General features: G+C 55.0%; 1 protein-coding gene across 1 annotated transcript in view; it reads right to left on the minus strand.

Moving 5' to 3' along the window:
- POC1A (POC1 centriolar protein A) overlaps nucleotides 1-18203 on the minus strand; it is a 75795-nt gene extending 57592 nt beyond the window's left edge. Inside the window, exons 1-7 of the mRNA XM_029243032.1 lie at nucleotides 17854-18203; nucleotides 15029-15113; nucleotides 13857-14028; nucleotides 13322-13501; nucleotides 11831-11938; nucleotides 10314-10429; nucleotides 2514-2647 (exon numbers count right to left, since the gene is read on the minus strand). Coding sequence (XP_029098865.1) covers nucleotides 2514-2647; nucleotides 10314-10429; nucleotides 11831-11938; nucleotides 13322-13501; nucleotides 13857-14028; nucleotides 15029-15113; nucleotides 17854-18075 — 1017 coding nt within the window. The 5' untranslated portion in view covers nucleotides 18076-18203. The remainder of the gene's footprint in view (nucleotides 1-2513; nucleotides 2648-10313; nucleotides 10430-11830; nucleotides 11939-13321; nucleotides 13502-13856; nucleotides 14029-15028; nucleotides 15114-17853) is intronic.
- Between the last annotated feature and the right edge of the window lie 4740 nt (nucleotides 18204-22943).

The following is a 22943-nucleotide window of genomic DNA, read 5'->3' on the forward strand; positions in this document are numbered from 1 at the left end:
CAAGGCTGCTCAACCGCACTCTCCTTCCTTAGAAAGCCACCCTTAGCTGACTTTGAATCGCCCCAAACCCAAGGGCAGAGTCAGACCCAACAAGGAGACACAGCAAACCCTGGCAGACTGGGGCACAGAGCGGGGGCTCGGTTTTGCAGCTCCCCTCACACACACACACCACGTACTTGCCTTCCGACATCAGCCCAGAGACCAGACTCTTCGAGACTCTGTGCCCAAAAGAAAGCGCCCTGGAGGCAGAGAGGGCAAAGGAAGTGGGCCAGGTCTGCCCACGTGGCCCGCTGGAGAACCCAGCACTGAGCTGCCACCAGTGAGTGCATGGCGGTCTCACTACAGGTCTTGAGAAAGAGGAGGAGGAGAAAGGGAGAGATCAGCTCTCCAGGAAGAGGAGAGGGGTTAAAGCTAGCATGGGGCTCTGGCCAGCTCCTTCCTCCCAGAATCGGTCTGCGGAACCCCGAGGAAGCCAGGCCCTGCGGTTCCCACGCCCTGCACCCCACAGTGGGGCTGTGTTATGGGTACTCCAGGAAGAAGAGCCCCTAAGACCCATGGCACACCAATGCTAAGTTTCTGTATTTGATAGGGACTTCGGGGGGTCGGAACAGAAACAAATGTGAGCCTCACACTCCGACTCCCACTTTCATCTGAGCGGGGAGAAGCCTACCCTGCTTCACCCAACCCTCCAAGTACCACCGAAGACTCAACCTGCCTCTCCTGGTTTCCTAACACATCTCATGCCACCTCGGCTCTGCTGATGTCCCCAGAGAGTCCCCTGCTTCCCCGGCCATGAGCCCCAGGGGGTGGGACCACGACATCCATTTCATACCCCTGGTGCCCAGCCTGGTGAGCTGGGAAGAGGATGATGAACGGACAAATGGACGGCAAGATGAACAGAGGTGAGCTCACTTCTCCTTCTTCCCCCTTCCTCTGGGCACTGCGAGTTTGGTGCCCTGAAGAAGAAGTGATTTCTGAAGCCATTTCCCGTTCTCCACACCCCCAAACCACCGCTGTCCCTCATCCTGTCTCCCACAGTTCCAGGTTCAACAGCAGATAGGCAACTGCGCGGTTTCTCTTGGCCCCTGTCTCACTTCTCCGGGAGAACAATGTCCACAGGTTTCCCATATGTGCTGATGCTGGGCCCGAACACAGGAATGGCCTTTTAGATGCCGCATTCAAGCCTTCTCAGGCTGAGAGGTGAGTCAGCTGTCGAAAGGACATCCACAAGAAAGGAGAAAGTGCTCGGTGATCACTTGGTATGCACCTGCCTGCACAGTGTTTCTGTGCATTGCTTTTCCTTCGTTTTCGTGACAGCAGGAGAGGTAGCAGCGTTCATGTGGTTTTCAAACGCCCTCCGGGTTATAAGATCCGAAACTGGTTACGTGTGAATCTAAGTAATTACTTGCCAAAGGGCTAACAAAGGTGGCGCCCCCACAGGCTGACAATAGGAGCAGCGATCACGCCAGTGCAATGGCCATACATGGCACCTAGATGTGTCGACACCAGAGGAACAGGCCTGCTGGTCCTGCACACCAGACATTTCTCTGACAGAGGACCAGGGGTCACCATAGGCTGAGGGCAAGCGGCCTCCAGGTCCCAAGGAAGCAGAAGAAAAGGCCCATGCCCCCACTCCAAGCCATGGCCAAGGCCCCTTGTGCTCTGACTCAGATGGCAGTGGGATCCAGAGAGCCCTGGGCTAGACGCCTCACACCTAGCTGCTGGCCCAAGAGACATGAGCAGCCCAGGGCCTCCCTCAGCCCTCAAGAGCCTGTCCCCACTCTCCATCCCATCTTTCCCTGCTCATGGGTGGAGAAGTGGACAAACTGAAATGCTCTGGTCTCTGCACCCGTGACCCACTTGGGTGTGGCGACCACGTCCCAGCAGGAGACAGCTCAGCCACACCCAGGCCGGCTGTAGGGGAGAACCGCAAGCAGCCCACCGCCCACTGGGCCCCGTGCCCAGCTACTGCCCACATAGGGGGCCAGGGCACTGGATGTGTTGGTGAAAGATGCTCAGAGAGAAGGCCTCTCTCCCTCGTTTCAATTCTAGGAATTCCCCAATGAATGTGCGGGGAGATTTCCCTCCTTCACACCCGCCTCTGCAAGACACCTGTTGTTTCTGCCTCCAAAGGGCCCCAGAAGGCCTGATGGCAATTCAGGGCATGAGTTCCAGGGCTCTACTCAACTGCTGGACCAAGTGATGCCTGAGGTCACTGGGGACAGATTCCATTCAGCCCCTGGGAAAAGTCTGTCAACCATGTCCAGAGGCCTCCGTTCCGACCCCCTACCCAACTGAACCCCTGTACTCCCTTCTCAGCTGCAGCACCAGGCCCAGCACTTCTGCCAGAGGTCACAGGCCTTGTGGGTGGGAAACCTGCTTCTGCACCTCACCCCAATGTGCAGTCTGCGAGGGAACCACAGAACCCCTCCATCGGGCTCCAAGGGAAGGGCCACCTCAAGACAGCGCCTCCACCCCACTCCATGCTACTCAGCCCAGGCTGACGCCCTCACCTGATGTCCATGGAGCGTGTAGAGCAGCCGGCCCTCCATGAGGTCCAGGATCTTCAGGGTTGAGTCACTGGAGGCCGTGACCAAGTAGCTTCCCGACGGGTGGAAGGAGAGGGCGTTCACCGCCGCACTGTGCACTGGAGGAAGGACGTCACTCAGATGGGCTGGGAGGCCCACGAAGCCAGAAGACAGGCCAGAAGGCTCGGCACAGGTCTGGGCCGGGGTGGCCATTGCCCAGAGCTGCTATGAAGAGCCCCACAAGGACCTCCCAGGAGAGCAGCACAAACAAAGGACAGGAGGAGACTCATCCAGAGATGAGGGCAGGCAGCGGGAGACGCAGGGCAGGCGAGAGCACGTGTGGCAAGGCCAGGGAGATCAAGCTATTCCTCTGCCTCTCCCTCCTCACCAAGCAGTCAAGCTAGAGCCGAACAGAGTGCTCAAACATAACGCTCAATCTGTCTCACATGCTGCTACGTCAGGGAAACCGAATGGAAAAGAAAACCCCTGGAAATGCCAATATGATGCCCCTGCCCTGGGGGAAAAGATGGGCATGGGAGCAGGCAAGAAAACAGCTTAAGACCCGCTCTCAGGAGCCAGTCAGGCCCGGGTTCCAATCCCAGCCTCCTGACTGACCCACCCCGGGACCCTGAGTGAGCATCTTCACACACTGAGCCCATTTCTCCTTCTGTGGCACAGCACCCACAAGTTAGGGTGTCGTAGGCATGTTGCCAGGTGAAGCCTGAGGCCTCTGTACAGAGTGAGCCCTGATGTCCCTTTCCGCTACCCCAGGCATCCCATGCTACTCCAGGTCCTGTCATTTAACCCACTCGACAGCTCAAGCCCATCCACGATTCTTCCCCACTGCTCCAGCCCAAGCCCCACCATCCATGCTGGTGTCCCTCGCTCTCCAAGATCTGGCCACACCAGCCCTGTCAGCTCCCTGGCTGTGGGACCTTCCCACCCCTTGTTCTCCCTGGGCCGGGAAGACTCTTGCCCGCCTCTTCCCCAGACCCTGCAGCTCACTCACTGCTCAGTCACCTCCTCAGGGAAGTCTCCCCTGACCTCGCCATCAGGGTCACCCCCTTGTTTGGTCCCTCCTGAAGCGCCGTGAGTCTCTTCACAGCAGGGTTTTTACATTTATGTGCAGCTGTTTGGTTCCCGGCTGGGTCCCCCATGAGACCATGTGCTCCATCAGGCGGGGGCTGTGTTGGGTCCTTGGCTCCTGGCTCAGTGCCTGACACTGAGCGGGACTCAAAAAGCAGTTGGTCAGTAGGTGAACTGGACCAGGCAGGCCACATGGGGACATCAACGTAGAGTAGCTGCTGAGGAAGACCCAGGTGCCTTTGTACCCATTAACACAGGCCTCGGGAGCAAAACCACAGGGGCTAGGATAACCATGACCCCGCCAAGTCAGAACTGCCACAAACATAAAGGCAAATTCTAAAATCAACCCCTCATCCTGGCACCGTGAGACTGCAGGAACCACTGCTGGACCAGTAAACACACCCACCATGAAACGGCCCTCAGTAGAGCTGACAGAGGCACACGGAGCCCCCCAGACACCAGGTCAGCCGATGTGCAGACGTGTCGGGGAGTGTGGATTCACGTTCCCAAGATACTTAGGGGAGACACTAGGGCTTTACATAATACGATCTTTAGGTCTAAACACTCTCTCAGCACCAGGAACTCCAAGAGACGGCCTGGAGTGGGGCTGATGGGGTCTCCAGAGCCAGCTCCTGGAGGCGGAGTCCAGAGCCCCACGGCCAGACGCTCTCCCACACTCAGGGCCATGAGGCAGGGGGCGGCACCCTCAGTGTTTACCAGAAATGGGGGCATGGAAAGGAGAGAAAAAAAAGCCAGAGCCGACCCCAGCAGAACTGAACAGGCACCGGCCACAAGCAGCAGCAGAAAGAACGTTAGTGGCGCACAGGGTGTGCCCGTGACTCCCCACGTGTGGGGGGCACATCCACGTGTGCAGACCCAGAGGAAGGTGTGGACACAGAGCAGGGGTGCTCTCTGGGGAGGACAGGAATAGGGGGACTTCTAATTATTACTCTACATACTTCCAGAAAACATTTCTTCAGCATTAGAATATAGTCACTATGATTATACAACTGAGCAAATGATAAAAAGTGAAGCCTTCCCTCCCCCCAAACGAGTGTGTCACGCCTGGGGAGAAGGAGACCCAGGCTCTGCAGGCACTTCAGGCTGTGCTTCTATAGGCTGCGAGCTAGTGTGTGCTCCTGAGGGGCTGGCTGTGCTCGCCAGAACGCTGGTTCACACCTGTGGTGAGTGGGGGTGGGAGAGGGGCACAAACACTGCGAGATCCCCCTGAGGAGTCCCGCCCACCCCTGACCCCTTGGCCCACAGTAGGACAGCTTTGAGAGGCAGCTGCCCTCCATCTATCTCACCACACCCCAATCTCCCCTTGGGCCTCCTTAGATGCTGCTCCTGGCGCATCTGCCTCACTGAGCCTGGAGAAGGGCGCGCTATTCTTGCTTCTGTAGCTCCTGGCAGCCTGTGCTGGCATGAACGCCCCCCAGCCCCTCCCCGAGACAAAGCTGGCAGGGGACAGCCAGCAGCAGCGTGGATCGGGGGAGGCAAGCTCAGGAAACACAGGGCTTGCCCAGCACCAGCAGGGCGGCAGGGGCAGGGCGTGGTTACCAGCCAGGTTCTCCCACCTGGTCAAGCCCACCCAAGGGAGGGAACCGCCGCCCATCCCCCCAACCGGCCCAGGGAGGGGTGCCCGGGGCCCTGCTCCACTATTAATGGCAGAAATAGCTAAGGTCTCTTGGCTGGGGTAGAAATATCTGGAACCACTTACTCCAAAACAGGGCTCAGCCTGGCAAGCCAGGCTTTTGGGAATGTGCCAGCCCCACCTTTCCCCACTCGCTCTCCTGCCTCACCCACCGGCCCCACCAGCCTGAAGCAGCCTCTCTGGCTCTGCCGAGGGTGGGGCTGTACCAGGGAGGCCTCATAGAATCAGCCCTGCATGACAGTCTCCCACGGAGGCCCGGCTGCCCCACGAGGGGGTGAGCCGCCCGTCACGAAGCCCTGAGCAGTGACGGCACACAAACAATCCACTTTTCACCAAGCTCAAAGTTGCAGGCCCTCTGCCTAGCTCCATGGCAGACATGGGTGACAGCTGATGGCAGGCTGCCATTTGGGCACGATGTGGGCTACACCCCACCCCCACCGCGACCCCAAAGAAGGGACTCCAGCTCAGGGTCAGAGATGTACCAGCGTCAATGTTCTATAGGTCACCAGGATGCCAGGGAGGGTGGGACTGAGGCCACTGCAGACCCTGCCCCCAAGTACTGGGAACGGGCCACAGCCTGCAGGCAGCAGGTGGCCTAAGGAGAGACCTGGCTATCCACAAGCTGCCCGCACAGCTCTGCTTGTAGAACCCTCAGCAAATCTGGCCCACTGCCCAATGGGTTCCAAACTGGCCATGGGGCCCACAGAGACCCACAGGTGCCCAAGGTGCCCAAGCAGGAGGTCTCCTTCTGGGGCAGGCCATGCCAGCGCCGAGCCCCACCACATGCCCACCACAAGGGGCTCGGCTCGCTCTGCCAGGGTGGCCTCTCAAAACGCACAACTGGCATTACTAGTGACACAGTGGCTGTGGGCTCACAAGAGGCTATGGGTTCACACAGTGAAGGTGCTCTGACACCAGCAGCAAAGGACACTCCAAACAGTCATCTCGCGCATGTCGTAGGAACACCCGCTCAGGGATGGTGGGTGAGAGCTGCTGAGTTGGCCAGAGGAGGTGGGATGGTACACTGCCTCCTGATCAACCCTTTCAGTCTCCAAATGCCAAAAAGGGTGCAGGCCTGCCCTGCTGGTTGCACAGCGGCTTTAAAACCCTCCGTGACCATGTCTGGGGTAGAGAGGGGGTCCAGGGACGTGCTAAGAACCAGTGGACAGAGAAGCTGGGACTCTGAGCTCTAACTGGAGTTTCTGGAGAGAGCCAAGCCAAGCCCTCTCGGGGGCCTCAGGCAAGTAAATGACTAGAATCAACACGGTGAGAGGAACCCATAGCTTCCCAGCTCCGTGACCTGGGCAAGCCTCAAACACCCCATCTGTGAAATGGGGAGTAGCCCTGCCCTGCTGACCACTCAGGCCTGTCCCTGGATAATGAACCCACACGTGCCTGGAAACCGCAAAGCACATTAAGGGATCCGGGACAGAGCTGCTGCTGCTCAGATGTCTGAACAGTCTTAGTGTGGGCTCAGAGCATACGGAGCCTAACCCACCTCCGTGGGGACTGGCACTCCCGGGGCTCCAGTGCCCCACCAACTCCTTGCTGAATTGGAAAATCAGAACTGCTCCCTGCAGTGATAGGCCAGAGCAAGAAACTCCTCGCCTGAGACAAACGGTGCCAGCTGCCTGCTGTAGCCCAGAGTGATTCCAACAACCCAAAATGGGACCGGAAGTGCCCTCCACGGAGCAAGATCATGGCGGCTGGCCACAGGCTGGCTGCGCTTGCTGGCCACACGTTTGCAGTATCATGAACCAATTTCTCTCAGCAGAGCCCAACAGCCTTATGCGCCCAAAGCCCAATCAGGGAAGACACTGGATGTCACTGTCCTTAAACACTTCCCCCTGGGTGTCCTAGGGGTCAGGGATAGAAAACAGCTCAGGTGCCTGCTACTGGGGGGCTGGGAGCCCTACTTGGGCAATCAGCTTCCCAAGAGATCCTCCGGCACCTCTTCTGGGTGGGGGGACAGCTGCTACTCAGGGGCTAGGAGGGTCTCTCAGGTAGAAGGTTCTGCCACGGAGCTCTCTAGGGGAGCTGCTGAGCATACCTGACCAGGTCCCTCCCCAGCAGACAGGGTGAGGGCTGTCCCCCCCAACCAAGGAGCTCAGGCCTGCCAGGCTCTCCTTGAGCCCCGGAGGCTGAGCCCAGAGGTGGTGGGATGAGTCTGCTGCCTTGTGAATACCCACCGTGTGCCATGCATTGGGCAGGGAGCTCAGAGGGAACTGGGTTATTTATGGGATACTCCAGGCCCCTGAAGCCTCTGGTCTCCGTTAGGGGTGGCTTAGGAATAAGATGCTGCAGGCTCGCTGAGTGGCTCTATCACAAGAGGAAAGGACAGCAGCAAAAACAGACTGAAATCTCACTGTGGAGCCTGTCAGCCTCATGCACCTCAGGTCCCCTCAGGACTTGACCTCTGATGCTATCCGAGTCCACCCCCACCCCTGGGCCCTGCCAGTCACTGATCTCCCACCCCCACCCACTGCCAAGCCTGCTCCCCCAGCAATCTCTCCCCAGCACCCTCCACTCCCAACTGCTCTGCATCATGCCGCCCCCTGACCGCCCTCTTTAGGAGACCCTGCTTTCCTTCAGTCCCCTGGCTCTGCTCTCCTCAGCCCTCCATCACGGTTTTCTAAGCGGGCTCCCCCTGCTCACTCTGGCTGCTTGTGGACCTTTTTCTTCCACAGCCCCTCAATCACAGGGATGCAGGGTGTGGCCTTCTCACACCCCAGATCCCTAGGCCCAGCTGGCCCCTCCACCCCATAGCATCAGCTTCTGCCTCTATTCAATCTCCAAAACCCACCCCATGGGCCTGACCCCTGCCCCACTCTGATGCCCAGCTCTCACCCGACATCGGGCATTGACAGCCCACCCACCAGTCACCTTGGCACATGGCTTCCTACCCAAGCAGGCTCTCAGCACTGCTGTCCTCTTAGATGCCCCTCACCCTTTCACCTGTCCCAGCACTTCCAGCCAGGCTGCATCTTTGGGACCCTGGGCTAGAGCATGGCATTCAAGGCCCTCCCCCACAGGTACCTGTTGCTGCACCTCTCCAACACCAGACCTAGGTTCCTGATCCATCACAGGTGGGCCTGGACTCTCCCAGGGTCACCTGGAGATTCTCTTCACCAGTATCAAGATTTATGTGGTACAAACCACGTACCCAGTAGTGTATTGTAATCCTCATGTGGATTCTCCTATCAGATCCTCACAAACCCCATAAGGCAGGCTACCACCAGCCCTTCACAGACAGGAAACAGAGCCCGTACTCCTAACTACTGCTCTGCCTCATCACCTCCCTTCCCGTCTCTCCCTGTCCAAGTCCTCCCTCCTGACCCCACACTCAGAGGTGGCCTTCCCACCCAGCACTCCTCTGCACCTCCCACCTTCCGCCCAGTCAGCTATGCAGATGTACCCAGTCTCCAACTCAGGCCTGGCCCAGAGCAGGAGGAGAAAGGCCTCTGAGTGTGAAGGAGAGGAGGGAGAGGCGTGGTCTCCAAGTAGAGGGCAGACCCTGCTGGGGCTCTGTTCAGGAAGCCTCTGTCTGAAACAGCATCAGTGACAAACCCCAGGACTCCCTGTTGAGGAAAGAACCATTCTCATGGCTGGCCCCTGCCACCTAGTGGTGGTGTACAGTACTGCAAGCCTGGACCAACTGGGCCCACCTTGCTGGGAGACCAGACCTCCTGACTGAGACTCAGCATCACTGTCATTGTCACTAACACTGTGCCTGGTTCCTGTTTTGTGTGAGGCACTCTGTAAGTTCTTGTCATGGACCAACTCATCACCCTCCCAACACCGCCTAAGAAACAGGCCTTATCATTGTGCCAGGGGCCCAGAGAAGTCAAGTAACCTGCCCAAAGTCACACTGCTAAAAATGCTGAAGCTGGGTGCAGAGCCACCCTCCACCATGTGCTTTTCAAGATCAGGATCCACTCCCCCTTCTTGGAGGATCTGTTCCTTCAGTTACCCCAAGAAAGTCCTGGCCTCAAACATCTGAGAATTGGAAGGGCTTGTAGGGGGTGTTAAGGGGAGAGCTCTGAACCCCACACCCCACACTTTTCTCCAGATATGTCCTTCCCATTTTCAGGTGTGAATTTTGGAAGTGAGCCCATGGACTTGAAACTTAATCCCAAGTCAACAACCACAGTTCTTTAAACAATGCCAGCTCTGACTCTCCCTGGTCTCAGCCCTGAGCCCCCAGGCCTGCCCACCCATTCTGCCCCTTGCACAACTCCCAGTTGATGGTGACTCCCTCACCACCTCCCTTCCCTGGGCCCCATCCCCACAACTGGGGTGACTTAGGACTCTGCCCAGTCATACCTGCTCTGAGGCCAGTTCCATATCCCAGTACCTTCAGCTCTCTCATCGTAAGCTCACCCAAGTCTGCCCCCACTCCCACCTCCCTCCTGCAGCCCAATACCAGCCCACGTAGACAGGCCGCTGCCCTGCCTTCCAAGGGCTATAATTAAATATATATATAAATAAGGGGGCACAGCACCAGGGCTGGCTTCCAAGCCTGGCCCCCTACCAAGTCGACCCTCCATATGGCTCATGGCTCCACATCTGTGGAGGACACTGTGGAACCAGAGGTGGCCAAGGTCCCACCAACACTGACCTCTTTTGACAGACCTGTCTCCTTCACCACCTCCAGGGCTGTCACCTTGGCCCTGGAGGACAGAGCCTCCATTACAGGGGGAGGTGAGTGGCATGGGCAGCCCCTGAGAAGTGCCCCTCAAGAGGAGCCCTGGCCAGAGCCCCACTGAGAGCCCCCATCTGGACCGCAGTGTGCATGAGGTTCTGCCACCTCGTAAGTGGGCACCAAAGGGCTGGTGGATGCCAGTTAGCACCACGCTCTATCTCCGGGCCAAGGTTCCAGGACAGCCACGCCATAGACTACCCACCCCTGAAGATCCCAACAGACCCAGGACTCCCCCCTAACCCCAAGCCAGCCACAGCTGTCCTCAGGCCCATTTAAGCCCCACAGCCAAGAGCCGGACACCCGGCGTGGCACAGTCCCACTGCAGCCGCTCGGGGACACTCACACTGATAGTGCTGCAAGAGCCGGTGAGTCCGCACGTCCCACACCTTCACCGTGTTGTCCATGCCGGCGGCGGCGATACACGTGCCACTGGGGTGGAAGTCCACGTAGGTGACAAAGCTGGAAAGGGGGCCACTGCATGCTGTAGGAGGTCTGCCCCGGCTCAGAACAGACCCCCAAACATCCAGCACATCCCCATCCCCACACACCTGCTCACACTCTTCCCTCAGCCCAGAATACCTCCCTATTGCCCGTATCTTTACCAGGTGGCCAAGGGAGAACAAGAAGGAGAGGGTGAGAACAGAGGCTAGCAGTGACCTGAGGGGCACTTACCAGGGAGCAAGTCTCAGCACCAACTTCTAAATGCGAGCAGAGAAAGTGGACTTCAGACCAAAGGTCAGCCAGCTGCTCGGGTGCTTTCAGTTAAGAGCTGGTGCCCCTACCAGAGCAGGAGGCAGGGCCACCTGAGGCCCAGACATCAAGGGCCAGCAGGGTCCCAGAACCACTGGCTCACCTATTTCTAGAAGACAAGCCAAGAGCCCTCGATATACTCATATGTGACACCCAGGCTGGTATCGTGGCCAGCCCTCAGGAGGGACCCTTACCTGGGGCTCCCAGCCTAACAAGGGGCAGACGCTGAGGTTCATCTAGGAACCCAGATTGGGTGGGTCCCTGCTCAAATGCAGGCTCATCCCTCTCAGTGATGCGGCATGATATGAACAGCCACCATCCACTACAAGAACCTGATTAGCCTTTCATTTATAAAGTCATCACCAAGGAGAACATCCTTTTGGGGGTCTGGGTTCAACTTCTTTAGACAGACGTGTCACAATTTTGAGAACTAGAAAGTGAAGGGAAAAGAGAGGCCTCGAGAGTTTCATGCCTTTACCTTTATCTTTATTCCTATCCTGCCCCTAGGTTCTTCATAAACATTTTTCTTTTTTTTAGATTCCATATATATGTGTTAGCATACGGTATTTGTTTTTCTCTAAAACACAGACGTAGAGAATGGACTGGAGGACACGGGGAGGGGGAAGGGTAAGTTGGGACAAAGTGAGAGAGTGGCATGGACATATATACACTACCAAATGTAAAACAGCTAGCTAGTGGGAAGCAGCCGCATAGCACAGGGAGATCAGCTCGGTGCTTTGTGACCACCTAGAGGGGTGGGATAGGGAGGGAGGGAGGGAGACGCAAGAGGGAGGAGATATGGGGATATATGTATAGCTGACTCACTTTGTTATAAAGCAGAAACTAAGACACCATTGTAAAGCAATTATACTCCAATAAAGATGTTCAAAAAGGGTTTCGTGCCTTGAGGTTAAGCACTCTTACTGTTTGTGGGGATGGGGATGAGGCAGAAACTTCCACCCACAAGCGAAAAGATACAGAGCCAGGGAGCAGCAGAGACATGGCGGTGGGCCCCAAGTGCCGCCACTGGAGGCCACTAGGGCCTCTTCGAGCCCAGGTCTATGCTTTTCTCGAGCGCCTACAGGTGGAGGACAGGGTCTGGGGACTCACCTGCCGTGCTCACAGTACGAGTGGACACACTCCCGGCTGGTCTTGTCCCACACCTTGACAGTCTTGTCGTCACTGGCAGACACGATGAGCCGCCCATCCGGGGAGAACCTGAACCAGGCGGGGCACAAGTCACATCACCAGTCAACAGACATCACAGGCACCACACACCATCTTCCACAGTCACCCTTCCTGAGCTGCCCACCACCTGACCTCAGGAACCCACCTGGGCCACATGCCCTGCTCTGACCCTGAGTGATCCTGGGCAAATGCCTTTCTCTCTGCAAGATGGGTCAGAAGGGTGCCTACCTCCTGGTAAGCAGGTAGGCAATAGCGTCGCACACGAGGCCCCCAGCACTGCACATGGCAACATGCGTGCTGACTGCTGGTACTTGGCATCATTATCCTGTTCCCAAGTGCCCTGAATCCACATCTAACTCTGAGAATGGGTCAGCAAAACCAACCTGCTAACAAAAAAGGAGTGGAGGTTCTAGGGACCCACCACCAAAGGCCTGGTGTGAGTTCAACACTTGTTTGCTGGCGGGGCCCCTCCTATTCTCAGGAGCCCAATGGTGAGGGCCTCTCAGAGTAATCAGGGACCTCCCAGGACAGAGGAACAAGGGCCCTGGAGAACAAGTAACTTCATGGGGTCCCCAGAAGAACACAGCTCAACAGTTCCCAACCTCTGACTCCCATGGTTTCCCAGTGTCCCCAGACACCCCATCCTCTTCCTCCAGAGCACAGAGATTCGACACGTGAGATCTCTGTTGAAAGGAACAGAATAAGCTAGAAGCAGGCACAGCTGTGTCCGCAATTCTTAGACCTTGAAAGGTGCTTTGAATCAGCTGGCCCCCATCCCTATGGCACTGGCCCTCACACCAAAGGGAGAACCGGCTTCCAGACCAACCCCTCTCAGAAGCCTGGGCCCCCATCTGGCAGCTCTGAAGCAAAATCAACCTCTGAGGAGCAGAACGTCCTCAGAGGAAAGTAGGCAAGCCTTAGTGCCAGACACTCGGCTTCCAACCCCAGCTCTGCCACTTACTCCCAATGTGCCCCATGGCAAGATACTACACTATTCTGAGCCTCAGTTTCTTCATCTGCAAAATGGCAACAATGCCACCTACTTGCGGGACTGCCATGAGGAATTAGAAGAAAACGTCTAGTGGTGGTACTGACGTTATCTTGTCGTTGTTGCTATTGCTAATAAGTGGCCCCTGATGACTCACCTTGGGCTGCATCAGCACAGACGTCAGGGGTCAGTCGTGGCTGACAACGGACTAACTTACTTGTCGTGCCTTAGCTCAGTGAAGCTTGGACAACTTACAATGTGAGAACTATTATTGTTCTTTTTCACACATAAGGAAGTTGAGGTTCAGGAAGATAAAGAGTGGCTAAGTAACTTGTCCAAGGTCATGGTGCTAGCACCTGGCAACTCCTCTGTGCCCTCCAACCCCCGGGGTCCCTCCAGCGGTCTCCAGGTAGGACACTACTCACTTGGCACAGCGGACCCAGTTGATGTGCTGGCTCAGGGAGAACAGGAATTTCTGGCGATGAGTTGACCACACCTTGACTGTCTTGTCGTCGGAGGCTGTCACGAAGGACTGGCCATCGCTGCAGAAATGGATGCTCCTCACTGTGGCCGTGTGTGCACGAAACACGGTTGACTCGCCTTTGCTGCAGGGATGGGTATCCAGAGTCAGGAAACCCATAAACCCATAAGAGCAACAGAAGGGCACATCGAAGCCCTCCCCACCCCTCAGAACCCTCCCAAAGTAAATCCAGGCTTGAGTGCCTCAGTCCCCAAAAAGGGAAGCCAGAGCCTCACCCACGTGCAGGCAGCATCAGGTGGGATCCCTTCCAGGATGGCTGAGGTCAGCCCAGGATCTCCCTATTGGCCCTGAGGGGAGGGCCCCGACTGAAGCCCCAGCTTCTGATGTTAACCTCCTCGGAAGTGGGGCAGATGTCCCACTGTGACCAGTCCAGCACTAGGGCCCAGACTCAGACAAGCCCCTCCAAGTCTTTAACTCACACGTTGGGTACCCAGATGCGGACAGTCTTGTCACGGGAGCCTGAGGCAAGCAGGTGTCCCGAAGGGGAGAAGTTCACACAGGTGACGGTGTCCTTGTGGCCGGCGAAGCGGTAGGCACGTGACTGGGGCTTCATGTGCCACACCATGAGGCATGAGTCCATGGAGCCACTGGCTGAGGAGAGAGCAGATGCCATGACGCTCGGCTCAAGCAGGCCTGGAGCCTCCACCAGGATGCTGGAGATGGGCGGGGGGTGGGGTGCGGGCAGCAGGGACAGTCCAGCTCTGCCTTCTCCATGGGGACAGGCCACACCTCCAGTGACTGCTGAGCAGGAGTTCGGAGAGCCTAGGGCCTGTCACCACTCCAGGCAGCGGGCCCACACAGCAACCAGACCTGGGCTGTAACCGAGGGTCCCGGGTCTCCCCACAGACACACTCTGCGGCTCGAGAGAGCAAGTCCTCGCAAAACTGGGGAGCCAGCTCAATCCAGTGGCCATTTTACCATTAAGAGGACCCATCAGAAGCCTAGTGGAGGTCCCCAGAACAGACCAAAAATGACTTGTTTCCTCTTAATCTCCAGCGTATATCACGAGACCAGCAGCTTCTGGCAGGGGACCTTGACCATTGGATGAAGGGGGAGCCTCGTCCATAGAAACAAGAAAGCTGCAGCTGTGACAGCTGTGTATGAACCCCCAGGTGGCCAAGGAGGGAGCACTCGGCTGCAGCATAAGGGCAGTGGGGGGAGGGGAGCACCCGGCTCTGCCCCCCATCCTTCTCAGTGGTGGGCGTCTTCAACAAGGAGGTGTGCCCATGGTACTGTGGACAACAGAATCAATAAAGACCCAAGGAAAAAGCCACTGTTTAGGGCTCATTCTGCAGGCCAGGCCTGAGAGGTGGATGGGGTGTGCACGGAAAAGCCCAGAACCGGGTCCTAACCTCAAAGGCTGTGTGACCTTAGCAAGGCCCCCAACCTTTCCGAGCCTCACACTCCACATGCAGAATGGAGCTCATAAAGCCTAGCGCCCAGAGAGCAGGCCGGCTGAAGCAGGAGGTAGGTCTAGACAAAGCACCTGGGTCCTCGCTGTGCCCCGCTCCCCCCACGCCACACCTCCCAGGTAGAAACGTGGCCTTCTCAGCTCATAACCTAGTGCCTAGAATAAGATGCCTCTTCTTACCCAGCTGCTTCGTGTTGAGACTGAAGTCCACACAGGTAACTGCATCCCGGTGGCCCTTAAAATGCCTCTCCAGCGAGGGGTCCTCCTGAGGGAGAGCCAGGGTCAAATATGTGAAGCCTAGATGAGGAAGGGGCTTCCTCAGGGCCAAGACTCTTCCTATAACAGCCAGCAGCATTTAAAAATGCTCAAGGCATGGGCTTCCCTGGTGGCGCAGTGGTTGAGAGTCCGCCTGCCAATGCAGGGGACACGGGTTTGTGTCCCAGTCCGGGAAGATCCCACATGCTGTGGAGCGGCTGGGCCCGTGAGCCATGGCCGCTGAGCCTGCGCGTCCGGAGCCTGTGCTCTGCAACGGGAGAGGCCACAACAGTGAGAGGCCCGCGTACAGAAAAAAAAAAAAAAAAATGCTCAAGGCATGATCTTGTATATAGAAAATCCTAAGGAATCACTACAAAATCTATTAGAACTAATAAACAAGTTCAGCAAGCTTACAGGATACAAAATCAATATACAAAAATCAAGCACACCAACAATGAACAATGTGAAAAATAAAAGTATGATAACAATTCCATTTATGATACATAAAAAAGAACAAAATACTTAGGAATAACTTAACAAAAGAAGTGCAAGACATATGAGAACTAAAAAACATCATTGAAAGAAGTATAGAAAGACCTAGATAAATGGAAAGACATCCCATGTTCATAGTTTGGAAAACTTAATATTGTTAAGATGAAATACTCCTCAAATTGATCTACAGAGTGAACAGAATCCCTTTCAAAATCTCAGATGCCTTTTTTTTGCAGAAATTGACAAGCTCATCCTAAAATTCACATAAAATGTAAAACAGCCAGAATAGAAAACAATGTTTAAAAATAAAAACAAAAACCAGTCACTGTAGAAAGCAATTTGGTAGTTCTGCAAAAAGTTAAGCACAGAGTTATCAAATGATCCAGCAATTGTAGGTAAATACCCGTAAGAGTTGAAAGCATTTTCACACAAAAACTTGTACACAAATGTTCATAGCAGGATTGTTCATAATGGCCCAAAAGTGGACAAACCTTAATGTTCATCAACAGATAAATGGATAAACAAAATGTGGTATATCCATACAACAGAATATTATTCAGTCATAAAAAGGAATGAACTACCGACACATGCTACAACACAGATAAACCTTGAAAACATTATGCTAAGTGAAAAAAGCCAGACACCAAAGGCCACATTTTGTCTGATTCCATTTATATGAAATGTCCAGAATAGGCAAATCTATAAAGATAGAAAATAGATTAGTGGTTGACAGGGACTGGGCGGGGGCGGCCGAGGGGGGGCAGTCACGAAGAAGGGGAGCAACTGCTTAATGGGTATGGGTTTCTCTTTGGGGTGACAAAAATGTTCTGGAAATAGACAGTGATGGTTACACAATATTGTGAGTGTACTAAAAACCACTAAATTTTACACTTCAAAAGGGTGAATTTTATGGTATGTGAATAATATCTCAATAAAGTTATTTTTCGAAAGACCCAAGAGAAAATGGGGACTTTCAGCACCCCCATCTCAGGAATCAGATCCTATACCTTCAGTCCCACTGCGGACCGGCCAGTGAACCCAAAGGTCAGCCCTGAATAAGCCCCCAGTGGCTTTAGGACCACCTCCACTCCACCCAACATCAGAGAAGCAGTAGCTTAGGAAGACATGGAGATAATATTCCAGAGATTCTCTCCATCCAACAGCAATTCATGTTGAAGAGTTATAGTCCAGCCATGCAGACATCTCCTCCTACCCCAAATATCTTAAACCTCAAAGAAGCATTTTGGGGGCACCAGGGAGCCCAGCAAAGCCTCCTCTTGAGGAAAAAACAGCCTTGGGGCAGAAAAAGGACTGCAGGGAGCTGTAACCAGAACAAAGGCTCCCGTGGCCCCTTGCCCAGCTCCACCCCCCAACACACCAGCCTGAGTCCTCCTTTCAACAAGAGAAGGAATGGCAGCTGGAGGAGGGCAGAGAACTGAGCAGAAACTGCTCCACCTGAACTTGTTGGAAGAATAAGGGTAAAATAGTGCACCCTCTAGAGGCAAGTTCAGATCCGCCCCTAACCAGGGGACGCCTGAAATCTCCCAACACCCTCTCTTCCAATCCCACAGGCTTGTTGGTTCCTCATCTCCCCCAAAGGTGGTTTATATATTGGGGTGGGGGGTCAAACACCACTAGAGATCAAAAGGCCTAGTTCCTAGTCTGAGCCCTCTGCTCACATGCCCAGACACCCAAGGAAGCCAACAGGCCACCACCCAGCGTCCTTGACTTTCAACCCAGCCAGAGGACCAGGCAGGTTCAGGTTTAAAACAACCTCTCAAAAAGAGGGGCTTTGGAGTGCTCCCCTCTGGCCTCACGAAGAACCTGGGACTCAGAGAGGGCAGTCTGGCCCAGGTCACACTGCAGGCCTGGGCCGTCCCGGGCATCCCGGGGGCCTGCTGTTCCCACACGTCGGAACAGGGTGCACCCTCAACAAACCCCCATTCAGCCATCCACTGCTCAGGATAAGGAGACAGAAGCCAGAGAGGCCCGGCGCTGGCCCCAGGTCACACCTCCAGTCGGGCCATACAAGTGTCTCCCCCGCTAGGGGGAGATGCAAATCCTGGGGGCAGAGGCTGGTTTCTTAGCCCCGTTAGCCCGAACAGAGCCTGGCTCGCAGGAGGCGTTCACCAGGTGCCCGTACTCAAGTGCCCCCTGCACAGACGGTAAACTGGGGCCAGAGAAGACCGGCTTGGAACCCTCCGTCCGGCTAGGCGGGGAGACTAAAGCCCGGGCGGCCGCAGCTGGCAGGAACTTACCAGGCAGGGTGCGGCCATGGCGGGGCCAGGGGCGCCCAAGGCGCCAGAGGAGCCCGAAAAAGCAGCGGCTGCAGTTGCGTCCCGTTCAGTTTCCGCGCCCCCAACCGCCGCCAATAGCAACGCGGGTCGCTTCGCCTCGCCCCGCCCACCGCGGTTAAAGGAGACGCGGCGCCTCGGCTTTTTGCCCCCCGACTGGAAGGAGAGCTGTATGGCCGGCTCCATGGTCTCTGCGTCCAGCGCCCCCAGGCCAGGCAGCCTACAGACGGCGCCGCCAAAGGCCTCTGTCCACCGTCACTCATTCCCCCTGAGAAATTAAAAAGTCCAGGATGAGAGGTTCGCCCCACCGACCCATAGCCGGGCTAACGAGATGGCGAGCACAGTCTTCTGGGAAATGCAGTTCCAAGACGCCCTCATCCTTGTGTCTGGAGGAAAGTGGGACTACATTTCCCAAGATGCCATGAGGGCGGGGCCGTGAATAACCCGAAGCGAACGCTTTAAGGATCCCGGAAGTGGAGATGCTTAAAGCGTTCACTTTGGGATAATTGTGGCTCGTTGTGATTGAGTCCTCTTCAAGCGCCCGCGAGGCCGGCTTTTCTCTCAGTACCCCATTAAAAGCCAATTATTCACCCTTCGGGAATTCTTTAAGTAGTTCGCTCTTCCGAACGCGCTTAAAACAGGCGTCGATTTAAAAGAACACTAGTCACTCGGAATCACACCCTTGGAGCGGAGAGGCCTGGGTTCTATTCTCAGTTCTTGCCCTGATTCGCTGCGTGACCTCGGGAAAAATAACCCTGATCTGTGGACCTCAGTTTCCCCATTTGTGACATGAGAGGGTGTGACGCAGCCTGGCCCTCTCAGGACCCTCAGCCCTGAGCAGCCGTTGTAAATTACAAGTTTAAAAGAGGAGACAATCCAAGGGCCTGGCCGCCAGAGGTCGTCCTTGCTCACTTTCTTGGGTCTCTAGACCTTCCCGCTCGACCGCCCACCCCACCCCACCCCACCCCCGCCCTCGCCACAGCACGCACATGCGCGCGCGCGCACACACACACACACACACACACACACACGCACACCCCTACCTCACTCTGGGCATCTTCCCAACCTGGACCTGATCTGGACTGGACGTTTGTCAAGATTTGGGAACATTGTGTCACCTCTCTGGTTAAGTGTGGATTGGCCATACTTCAACACTGATTAAGATTTGGCCAGGCCCTGAGGTTTCTCAGGACATCCTGAGACCTAAGATGGTGTGTCCCTAGACCTGCAAACCAGAGCCCAATTCAGTGAACTCAGAGACTGGCAGTGGGGGGGAGCTGGCATGTGGAAGAGTGAGTCTCTTCTTTGGTCCTGGAAGGTTTGGGGCCAGACCCAAGAAATAGACACATTTAATCCCATCTTCGCTGTGGTTTGGCTTAAAACTGGTTCCTGTATGTTAGAAATGTTCAGGCTCACTTAACTTATACAATATGAAATTCCACTTAAAACATGTATAGTATCGCTTACACACACCCGAAATTGTTCAGCACTGTTCAAATGACAATTTTCAAGCCTTCCCACCAATGTTTGCATCTTATTCAGCTATTCTCTTGCCTACTGGACAAACATTTAAAGTGAAAACATTAAGGAAGAAAAAAATTTAAATACAGAAAAATATATCTATTACACATAAGGGTTCAATCATTCTTGTTGTTGGGTGGTGTTTTTGGTTTTGTTTTGTTTTGTTGTCAATTTTAGCTATAGAACACCCATGGTTTACAGGAGTTCATAATCTACATAACTAAATTTATGAAACCCTTCTGTAAAATGATTTTCAAATGTCAGGTCTGCTCAAAGCGAGAGGCACTGGAAGATTTTACTCATCCTTGCTGGTCTTTCCAGATCCCACTGTCTGCTATCACTGTCTGCTATCCTTACCCCTCAGGGAGGAGCAGCTGGGGATGCCCCACTCCCTCTTGCTCATTTACTCGCCATAAGAATGCAGAGTTCAGCTCTGCCAAAACCACATAGACAACCTAGGATGCAACACTGGCACAGCCTGCATAAACCAAGATTGGTGCCTCCATGTTCTGATGGAGCAGTCCCCACCCCATGCCACCTCGACCAGATTGAACTCCATTTCTGACTGGGGCCTCCATGGGAGGGGGGAACACTCAGTGCTGGAAGAGCTTTAATACTGGGGGGCTCCATGTTGAGGCGGCTCAAAGAGAGCTTCTTTTCCAAGCCCCACTATGGCAGAGATGTCTCTATCCTGGTACAAAGCCCACACTCAGGGCCCCCTGTGAGGGCCTCTCACCCTGTCATCACTCCCAGACTCCCTGCCCAAGGGCCACATGTCCCCTCCTAGGGCTGAGGTGAGCCAAAAGAGACTGCTCATAGATGGAGCTCTGGTACCAGGTCTCCCTGTTGTGGGAGTGACCCCTGCAGGGTGACCCTCCCCAGGAAGACCCATTGTAATTCTGGGCCTCAGGAGAACCCGCTGTGAAATTAGCGTGCCCCTGCAGGTCAGCCTTCTATATGGTAGGCCCACCCCAAAGTGGGGAGAGATCCCATGGAGCCCCAAGCCTTCAACCTCGCCTAGCCCTGCTCCTCCATCCCATAGCAGTGGCCACTCTGAGTAAGCATCCAGCTTGGGCCTGTCCTTGCATGTTGCAAACAGTGGGTAGCATGACTAAAGTTGCCACAGCAATTCCTGGGACAGTGATGTCAAGGGTCCCAGGGGTCCCTGGGACCAGTTTCCAGAAAGACACAGAGCTGGCCAGTAGCCACATTCCACACCATCCACTGAAGTCAGATAGGGATGCCTCTGGGTACTTCTACCCACCTCCCATAAGCATGACAGGCATGATGCATGGCCTCTCTCCCACAGCCTCAAGCAACCCCGTGAGAGATGCTGGGCCTCCTTTTCACACTGTCCAGAGAGACGGGAAGGGGCCAGGGCAGCCCAACTGTGGTAAGAGAGGGAATTCCACAAAACTGAGCCCCACCCGCCAACCTCGGCTCTGCACACATGGGCTGGAAGCGGGATGCAGACACTCACAAAAAGTCTGAATTCAATTTGAACCGTTTAGAGAAACCTTTCCAGTAGACAATGCAAACAGGGCTTCGGAGCAGTTCTCAGCCCTGGCTGCCATTCAGAACCTCTGCAGGTGGGGCCAGGCACCAGTGTTTCTTAAAAGCTCTCCAGGTGAGTCTAGTGCGCAGCCAAGGCTGAGAACAGCCCCTCTAGATCAGTGTGACCGAGAGAACTTTCTGTGACGATGGAAATGTTCTGTAATCACACTGACCAACTGGTCACATGTGACTATCCAGCACTTGAAATGTGGCTACCATGCCTAAGGAACAGAATTTTAAATTTTATCCAATTTTAATTAATTGAAATGTAAACAGCCATATGTGGCTAGTGGCTACCGTATTGGACTGCACAGCCCTAGGCTATGGACTGGCTCTGTGGCCGTGGGCAAGTCATGGAGCCTCTAGGACTTCAGTCTCCTGGTGAGGCCGCTAAGGAACTCAGTGTCCTGTCCACAGTAGCCAGGGCAAATCTTGGTCCCCATGTCCCACTGCCCACCTGAGGGGGGTTTTGTGACACCAGCCCAAACCCAGGGAAATTGGTCAAGCTAGAAGAATGCAGGCCACAGCTCCTCAGGCCCCCTAGCAGATTTTACTGGCTGCCCCCAGAGCATTTGGGGTGGGAAGATAGGGCCAGGTACCCATGAAACCAGAGGATAATCAGATTTCCCTCCTCCAGGGAGCCCTGAATTGTGGTGTGGTGAACCAGCCTGGAATAGTGCCAGCTATAAAATAACTGATGATTTTCATTTACCAAAGGTCACTGTACACCAAAAGCCATGTGAAGGTTTAGCTACAACCCCAGGAGTAGTACAATATTATGCCCATTTTACTGATGGGGAAACTGATGCACAGAGTTACTAAATGGGGAGCCAGGATTCGAACCCAAGTCTGTCTGTCTGCACAGCCTGAACCGTTAATCCTAACAAATACAGGAAGAAGAACTAAGAATCCTTAAATAGTTCAGGGCCCGGTAAAACTTAAGAGGGCCTCAAGGCTTTACCCCCAATAGCAGGGATGGAGGCCGAAACAGTCCCAAGGCAGTGAACCCCACATTAGAAAGTCCTTTGTTGTCTCATATTTTATCTTAAACTGTCAAGTAAGTTTAGCATCTACTCTTCTTTTCAATATCTTTTTAATATCAAATTAATGTTTTAATGATGGACCAGTTAATGCCAAGTCACACTGATATTCAGGAAGATGCCCCAGTTTATCCTGTGGTTTTATGACCTGCCCCCATCCTCAGTTTGAGAAGCAGGGCCATAGAAGGGTCATTCAGCTGTTTATCAAAGGGAGTGGGACTGCCAAGACCAGGACCACAGGGGTCCTAGGGCACAGGGTTTCCAGAGTCTAGGTGCAGCTGGTTTAAATACCAATTCCCAGACCAGCCATAGAGTCTGACTCCATGGATCTGGGTGGGGCTGGGAGCCCACATTTATAACAAGCCCCTGGGATTGTGACATGGTGGTCCCAGGACCTGATAAAAAAACCCTGGGCACCATAGTGCCTGGACAGCTCCATCCTACCCTCGAGGAGCCAGGGGACTGTCACTCAGCTACGATGCCTTGGCCAGGGACCCGGACTTGACAAGCCCTAGCTCTGACCCCAACCTGCTCTGTGATCCCACCTCAGGTCTCAGGTTCCCCATGGGTACAACAAGGACATCCATAGGTGACCTCTAGGGCACTTCTGGCCTCAATGGGTGGATGTGGTCAGCTGGAAGAGGAAGGGCTGGAGGCAATCGTAGGCAAGGCCCCTTGGTCTCCCTTCCTCATCATGCCACATTGGCCTCCCTCGTGCTCAGACCCTCCTGAGGGCCTTTGCGCTGGCTGTTCCCTCTGTCTGGCTGCTCTTCCCCCAGCTCATCGCTTTGCTCACTCACGGTCTTTCAGGCCTTGGCCTGGACATCACCCCTTCAGAGACACCTCTGCCAGCCCCACCCCAGACACTCCTCATGCCTCCATCCCCTTCACTGCTTATATGCTGGAGCTTTCTCATCTATCTCCCCTGGGCTATGAGCT

This window comes from Monodon monoceros, unplaced genomic scaffold (genome assembly GCF_005190385.1).
Source record: "Monodon monoceros isolate NGI ecotype Baffin Bay Population unplaced genomic scaffold, NGI_Narwhal_1 Super_Scaffold_3, whole genome shotgun sequence".
In the NCBI taxonomy this organism is placed as follows: domain Eukaryota; kingdom Metazoa; phylum Chordata; class Mammalia; order Artiodactyla; family Monodontidae; genus Monodon; species Monodon monoceros.